Source organism: Pungitius pungitius, chromosome 14 (assembly GCF_949316345.1).
Source record: "Pungitius pungitius chromosome 14, fPunPun2.1, whole genome shotgun sequence".
NCBI classification, from domain to species: domain Eukaryota; kingdom Metazoa; phylum Chordata; class Actinopteri; order Perciformes; family Gasterosteidae; genus Pungitius; species Pungitius pungitius.
In genome coordinates, this window is record NC_084913.1 from 10,059,066 (window position 1) to 10,067,326 (window position 8,261).

The 8,261-nt window shown below is 43.9% G+C and overlaps 1 protein-coding gene across 3 annotated transcripts; it reads right to left on the minus strand.

Annotated features, from left to right (window-relative positions):
- Positions 1–7,747, minus strand: lbh (LBH regulator of WNT signaling pathway). Of its 3 annotated transcripts, none has more exons than XM_037486047.2 (3): positions 7,487–7,747; positions 3,659–3,761; positions 1–1,245 (listed from the first exon to the last, which is right to left on the minus strand). In XM_037486047.2, exons 2-3 carry the CDS (start codon positions 3,734–3,736, stop codon positions 1,042–1,044), a joined length of 282 nt encoding a protein of 93 aa, XP_037341944.2. In that variant the 5' UTR covers positions 3,737–3,761; positions 7,487–7,747; the 3' UTR covers positions 1–1,041. The 3 variants fall into 3 exon arrangements, with proteins under 3 accessions (XP_037341944.2, XP_037341943.2, XP_037341945.2); XM_037486046.2 differs by having other exon boundaries at positions 7,448–7,744; XM_037486048.2 differs by lacking the exon at positions 7,487–7,747 and adding an exon at positions 7,332–7,421.
- Positions 7,748–8,261: the final 514 nt, after the last annotated feature.

The following is an 8,261-nucleotide window of genomic DNA, read 5'->3' on the forward strand; positions in this document are numbered from 1 at the left end:
AAAGAAAAAAAAAAGACAAGACCTACTGTCGCTCTAAAAAGTAAACCGAACCCATAATACAAACCAGATCAGCGCACTAGAAGGCCTCAGGGGTTGGCTCATTGGTAACAAGTATTTACACATCCTACATTAGTCTGTACATTGCTTTATAAACTGCTTTTTCAAAAAAACAAAAAAAAACAATTTGCAGTCTTAGTCAGCTGTTTCCCAATGGAACAATATTCTGATTTTGTTCTCAATCTTGTACTATTTCACTTATCAGTCAAAGTGGTTTGTCACAATGCTCACAGGTAAAAAAAAAGGGGGAGAAAGAAATCACATCATGCTGCTCACTGCACAACAAGCCTTTGTACAATGATCGTATGCACAAGTATAGCAGGGAATGCTGGTTTATGTCGCTTTCCATCCAATTTCTCCTAAATGATTCCAGGTCGTAAAGTCAAATACTATGTTGGACGAGCAGTCCGGGATCCTGTTTTACACAACACAAACAGACAAATCACAAAACAATCACTTCTCAGAAACAGAAAAACTATAGACAGCAGTGGAGCTCACAGTTAATTAACACAAATCCCAAAAATTGAGCACACGTATGGACAGTGATAATGTCTGCAATAATCCTCAAGGGCACCACAATAGTTCTGTATGCGAGTACGAAGTCTCTGGGGTCATGACGCCGGCCATTTTGGAGAAACACACAGCAGCGTTGGCCTCCTGCGGTGCCAGCGCTGTCCACGCAGCACTGAGCTGCCCCCGTCCCACAGGACATCCGCTCTGGGCCGAGACACACGCGTAGGTTAGCAGGGAAGGAAACGTGTAGTTTGTAAATGTGCACATCAGTTCGTGTGTGATTTGGCGGGTCTGCAGTATAAGTGAATCATTTAATGTGCGGGTTTGTGTGTATTGCTTTGACGCTTTGGTGTTGAGGGGCAAAAGGACGGCATCAAGAGACACTGAATGCGTTGGTGCAGTGTAACCAGCGTTGGAAGAGTCTATCAGAAAGGGATCAAACGAGGGCGTATGGGCGCTGCAACACAGCCTCTAGTGCTGAGATTTCTGTGTTGGCTGTCCATTTTGGATGCCGCCATTATTCTGCTCTTCTTCCCCCTCACTGACCAGAAACTCTTCTGGAGGCCAGCGAAGCTCGCCGCTCTCAACTTCGCCTTCCGTCGGCTCGACAACGATGGATGGCAGACGATCTTTGAGCTTACAGCAACGGTCAAAGTCCGAGGGGTCTGGGAATATCTGAAAAAGAAAAGTGGCAAATCCTGGATATTCATTTTTCAATGACGGATACACTCTTATTACCCTTTCAAGCTAAGAGTCAGCAGTTTCCATTAGGAAAAGAAAAAAAAGTATTGCTCAGAAATATGCTCACAAATCCTAAGTGTGCACTAGGCTCAAGGATACCGGAACTGATATTTGTAGAAGTGTTGCAGGCATCACTACAAGGATAAACAACTGTGAAGGAAGTGGTGCGAAGACTAAACATCTGTGATGGGAAGTTGTTGCTTAAAAAAAAAAAAAAAAAAATGCAGTGGCATACCTGCCCAGCCCACTTTAGTCTAACAGCCCAGCCAGCTTTCCACATAGGTGCTCCCCCAAAAACATATTTGCACAAGATATCAGTAGCTGTGTATGGGTAAATGAGGCATGTCAGGCGAGACTTGCAGTAAATGCAGCATCATGTTTAATCTAAATGCTCAGTCGGGGAATTGTACCAACCAGCTTGTTGCGGCTTAGAAACTCATCTAGTGCTTGGTCACCCACTACTCAGAAAACTAAGCGCATAAGGACATTAAAAGTCCTCAATTAAAAAAAAAAAACACAGAAAACAGGGGAAAGGTTTACTGGGACATGAGTTGCCTTTAATCAAATAATCTATCCTCTATAACAGCCAGCATTCAGTGTGGAAAATGTTGTATCCCTTTGGAGGTGCGGTTGGAAAAAAGGTTTAGGAAAAAATAAAACCATTCAATCAGCCGCATTATTGGCATATCAAACCTGGTATGTCCGCTTATAAATACTGAGTAACAGTGGAAGTTTGAATCTAAACTTGGGGGCATGAGAGATCGCATACATCCCTGTCCTGGCACAGTTGGACATCAACCTCAGACCCCCTGTTCTCAGGAACCAGAGAAAAGGCCCAGGGGGGAAAAGACTACCACTCCTGTTCCAAGAACAGCATTTTTTTGCTGTTGTTTGGATAAAGTGGATGAATATTTTTAGACCTGCATATTTCACTTCCAAGACATTGTAAGGGGGGTGGGGGGGTTGAGGGAAGGCTATGTCGCTGTCTGGGCAGAGAGCCGAGTGGAAAGAAAGCATTAGATGAGGCAGGAGAGAGGAACTGAGACGAGAAAAGATAGAGGGGATCCAGCTGTGTCCCAGTCTCTGAATTCCATTAGAGACAGAAGAGAAATAAGTCTTCTGAATGGGACAATTTGTCAGGTTATGAAACGATCTATATGTATTTCAGCGGCATCTACATATGCCAATAGAATCGGGCCAAGTGGTGCGATTAAATGCGTGTGCATGCCCGTGCACATCTCCGCTTCCTGGCTTGCATCACCAATCCTCTGTGCGTCAGCACCAAGGGGAGTTGGGCAGTAAATGACCTTCCCTTTGGACCCCAAGCCAACATGTCATAACTGGTTTCACTTCCAGTGGCGGCAAGCAACGACGCATCAGCCAAGCGGCACAATCAAGGCTATTTTAAGATTGTCTGGGCAACGTGGTACTGGCACACTGTACGCCTGAAATATGACATTATCTTTTGAGATGGTAATTCAATAAATCAGTAACTAGAAAGTAATGTTTCCACAATTTCTGTCGGAGCCCCCCCATCCAGCACACAAAAGGAAAGAAGTGACTGGGGGCCGCTTCGTACAGTTCATCTGAGGAGATCTGGGGCGTATTGACAAGGTGAGGAAATACACACTAGGGATGGAAAAACTGGAGCAGTGGCAACTTTTTCTTCCACTGCTCACATCCTCAGACAGACACACAGCTGGGGTGTGAACCGTGTGGAGGGAAGCCAGCCCTACATCCTCTCAGTCTACTTCTAGATACAGTATGGCATCAGTCCACTGTATTAGTCCTACGGTCATAAACCTTTCATATGAATTAATGACAATTGCATTAAATGATCTTTCAAAAAAAAGGAAATGGCCTTTTAGCTTTGCAGGTTGAAAAAGCCTTCGCAGATGAAACATCTTTAAGAACTTTCACACCTGTGACTTTACAACACTAGCTGTAACTATGCAGTGCAGCCTAACTAACCATTAGGCCTATCCACAATCAAACTGTCTTGATTGAATACATTTCATTGTTTTCTGGATGGATTTAGGTAGAAGGCCTTTTTTTGAACTTCTAGATACAAACGTGACACTAAAATAAAACAAGCGGCTATATGTTTAAGTAGTTTTGCTTCCAACGCTCCTGTCACTAAAACAAAGCCTCTGGAAACATCTTGTCAAGACCCCCTGATGGCGGCTTCATCACACTTGCTTTGTCGGCTTGCAGTAGAGACCAATCGCAACGTCAAACGTTTACAAAATAAGGGTTTAGGAATTTACACATGTATTTGTAACGTTTCCAGTACTAGGTTTTTAGAACAGAAGTGTACAAGTGGGAATTGCGAGTTTGTTTGGCATACCTGGAAGGAGAGTCTGTCTTTGCTCGGGCTGAGCCTCATGTCCTCCATGGAGGTGCTGTTGATCATCACCTCAGTCATATCTCGGCTGGGCACAAACACTGGGCTGCAGGGTTGACAGATACAAAGTTGCGTGATTAGATACTGTGGTGATCATGGGGAGGGCAAATGTGTGCAAGAAGAGAAAAAAAAAATGTATTAAGTTTGCAAAATTTTAATATAATCAGTATAGAAGGGATCAGGTTGTATGACAGATACTGTGAATTGTAAAAGGTTAAAAAAAAAAAATACATTTGTCAAACGTTTTCACAGTCAAAGTGGTGACAGCTTTTCTCAGTTTGTCTATACTCTGTACATCTTGACCACAACATACTTCGGATCCAGTTCATGCTCAGAATGCAGTGCAAAGCTGCACAGCTCATGATGTGGCTTGCACAAAGTGGCCATTCCTATATACACGATGAGGTTCTCCTGCACGATCAACCAGAGAACAGTCATTGTGAGAGTGTCATGGGGGCGTTCTGTGGCATTTGACTTGCGTGGAACATGATGCACTCCGTTCCGTAAGAGCAAAGCCAAACTTTCCATTTTAGATTAAATTAACAAAAGGTTGTTTATCCATGTTCAGTGCCTTTGCTTTCCAACATCATTATAGTGCAGCTTTAAAGAAGGCTGTGAAGCAGGTCCCAGGACCGACATCGTCTTGAGACATGATGTTGTGCGGTCTTCTCATGCTCTATTTAAAGCTGCGTGCCTTGTGGTCAGTGCCCAAAAGCTTGTGGTTTGTTTACCAGCTATAACAGAACACAAAAAAACAGTAGAGGCTAAGTAGCATCGTATGCAAACCTGGTTTTTAGGGAAAGATTTGGGAGCTGTGCACAACCTACTTTGAGTAGCGACTAGCAGAATGGTAAAGAAAAGGATCGGTTTAGTGCTTGTGAAAACGCGTGCGCCGCAAAATTCATTTCACAATCCAGACGTATTTATAGAGACATCTTGCCTCAAAGTCTGTTTAGCATTTATTTATTTTCTACCAGTATCCACCAAACAGACACAACAAACTCCATAGGTTTAGTTGACAATAGTTGAGTATTTTTTATCCTAATTGATGACGTTCTGATACTCAGAATACACCTCAAAGGGATATTGAAACAGGTGATTCTTAAAACATTATTTCCACCCACACAACACGAGCAAGTCTCGCTTGTATTATGAGAAAAAGTGCCAGACAAATAACATTCATGAATCAATATTATTTAATTCGTAATCACTAAAAACTGGTATGACCAACAGTGGAAAACATCATCTTAACATTTCTTCGCCACTGGTGGTGCACTTGATTTGAGCATTTAACGTTATATTTGCATAGACATGCAACTTTCAGCGAGTCCTATTTTAAACGCAATAGTTTGAGTCCCCCTAACTTACGGGGACCAGGGACCAAGAAATTTGTTCCTGTTCAAGCCTGCAGGGTTTTTAGGTTTCCACAGTGTGCATCTACAGGTTTCTAAAGAGCCATTTGTCGATTTAATGTTATCTTCTAAAATACAGCCATTGTAGTCAGATGCAAAAAAGAGACTCATTGAACCCAGTCATCCCGAGGAGGAGAGACTCAAGTGACATGAGTCACTCACAGATCATCAACCCCTATAGCAAGGGCATTCAATCAATCACTTTTTCCATCCCTACATTACGCGCACACATCCCTCATCTTTCATGAGGAAACAGTGACATCACGACAGGGTGTAGGGCTGCAATATATATGAGAACATTTCAAAAAGCCGTCTGGCTATATTTACCAGTTAGACTACACGGAACACTTGGTCGAAAAGGTATGAAGAAACCCAAAAATAAGACTCAGGGCTTGAAGGCTATGCATAAAAAAAATAACGTTAGCCGGGGCTGCTCTTTTAAAGTAATTTCATCTTCGAGGGGGAATGAAGAGCGGGTGAGGCAGGCATGCAAAAAGCAGCAGAGATGGGAAGGAGGGATGAATATTGACAGTGAAGACCTGAGCAAGAGAAGAGAAGGAGAGAAGAGTATGAAAGATAAACACTCAGGCCTTGCCAGTCATATTTCTGTTCAGAGATCGTATAAACATCCTGTTCGGCTAACAATAACAGAACATCGGCCTAATAAAACATTGAGGGGCAAAATGAGGAGGAAGTGGTGATGCACAACCAACAACTCAACCTGGGAGTACACAAACATCTATTACGGCTTCTAGTGTCAAGCAGAAGCTCTGAATAGAGAGTCCTTCTTGATTCCTGTAGAGGAAACCTTAAGTCCAGTCCAGTCAATGCGTTCATGAATGAACGACAGGGACCACAGGTAATGAACCAGACTACAAGAGCACACACACACACACACGGAGGTTAAGCACGTTCTGCCTCCACCGATCAAATAACCTCCTGACTAATGCATACCTTTTCCTGCAAACCTCCGAATGCCACGGCACAGATGAACACAAAGGACAAGACAGTCATGTAGGGTGACGCACAACACGCACAAGGTTGGTCAAATGGTACACAATTAGGAAACTTGTCAACTATTGCTCATGAAAACGAAAAAACGACTGACTAACTATGCATGGGAGCGGTCTCAAGTCTATAAAAAAGGCCACGGCTGCGCTCGCTCCCGTTTGTCCTGTAGTGGCGCCGACAGGAGCCCAACTGGCCTCCACAACAACCTCAACGCACACGAGGGGACGATGCATCTTGCGTTATCATCGTTCCTCCTCCAGCACGCCGTAGTTCTTACTACCAACACCATGAATCCCTGTGTGGCGACGGGACAAAGCCGCTGACACTCCCAACAGCAGAGTCATTCATCTCGCTGGGCATGTGGTTGGTATGAGGAACGAGTAAGAGCAGTAATGAATGGGTTGATCTAGATTCCTTTTGTAAGAGTCAGCCAATTAAAAACACATGATCAGTCACATTTAACTCGATTTACCGATGTGTTGAACACAACACAAGTCTTTCTATTCACAAAAAGCAAAAAGCCACAATGCAGACACTTAAAAGTGCAACACAGATCAAATAAAGAAGGCCTGTTAAATTTCTCAGAAGTAACAGAGCATAGATCTGGAGCACAGATCTGAAAGTAAGCACAAAGAGAGCAAAGTGTGGTTACAGTAAAAGGTTGACTCTGAACTTCCTGCTAGAGACAGCACGAAGCCTGCTGAGGTTTGAACAGCTCACAACGCCACGTTTAAAAACCCTCTTTACAGACAGGACGACATTCAGGGGGATGACAAGCTCGAAGAGGCTCTCCAAATTTCTTCTAGAAGAAAATCAGCTAGGATGCTGATTGCCAGGTGGATATTTAATAAGAGGAGTAATTGTCAGGAGTAGAGTGCATCCCTCCTTCAGTTACAATGCACCTGCAGCGTTTACCACCAGAGAGGCAAAGCAGCTTTCTTAATTCACTTGGATGTTTAAGGATACAGCAAAAGTAAGCCTGCAGGCAGAAAGGGAAAATCCTCACACATTTGATTGTATCCCTAAAAAAAAAGCGTATGGAAGGACAGTAATACTTGACATAATTTATCAAGCTGGAATCTGGCAAACACTTTACAAACCCCGCAGAAAATCTCAAAAAGGAAACAAGGGGGGGTGAATCAAAAAGGTGGAGGAAAATCCCCAAGCAAAACACAACCACACATTGTACCTACGTTGTTCTTCCCTTCCAGGTGACAAGTGATTTTTTTTTTTTTAAAGTAATGTTTGATAACTGATAAAGAAGGCGCGTCGCTCCCAAACACAAAGTGGAAAAGATGCGACCACTCACCAGTATATCTGAGGAGAAAATACAGACATGAATTCACACCTGCTGCCAATGCTGCTGATTAGGGATCCAACGACAGCGGCGGACTTCTCTCGACTTCTTCTCCGACTTGTTTTTTTTTTTTTAATTTATTCTCCTTCCCGGGCCGCGTAGCACGCTGACGTGCAGCCTAAAGTAACTGTGCGACAAGTCTTACGTGCGCTGCCCCTGCAATCCGGTGCCTTTGCTCATCACCTCCGCCGCGTAGCGTATTTAAGCGAGAGGCGTGTGCTCGTCGGTCCGGAGACACACCTCCTCCCCGCGCAGGGCACCGAACCTCAATGGCAGCGCTTTGTCCGCGGCAGCCAATCAGCGCCCAGGTGACTCGAGCCCAAGTCACGATGACGACACAGGCGGCTGAACCCTCTCGTTGGGAATAGGCAAAAATGAACTGCATGATGCTATTGATTTGTAGTCTCCAAGGCAACAAAGCGACAGTCTAACCGCCTCTTGAATGAGAGAGAAAAAAACCCCCAGATTTGCCTGTTAGGTAATCCGTGACATTCATTCAAACGAGGAAGGAGAGGCTCCTCTGCCCGGGTTCATTCACAAATATATTCCAAGGGCAAGTCAATGACTGCATGTGTCAGCAGCAATGAATGGAACCCCTGCAGGGTTTTGCCTTTTAAAACAGCATGTTTCATAATAAAGAGCAAGAAGAGAACACCTGCAACTATACTATTTCATGAATTTCGAAATGATGTCCTCCAAGGTACAAGCCTGCACGACCCGACTGCGATTGTGTTATAATGAGGAACTTTAGGAAACAGTTGACCTC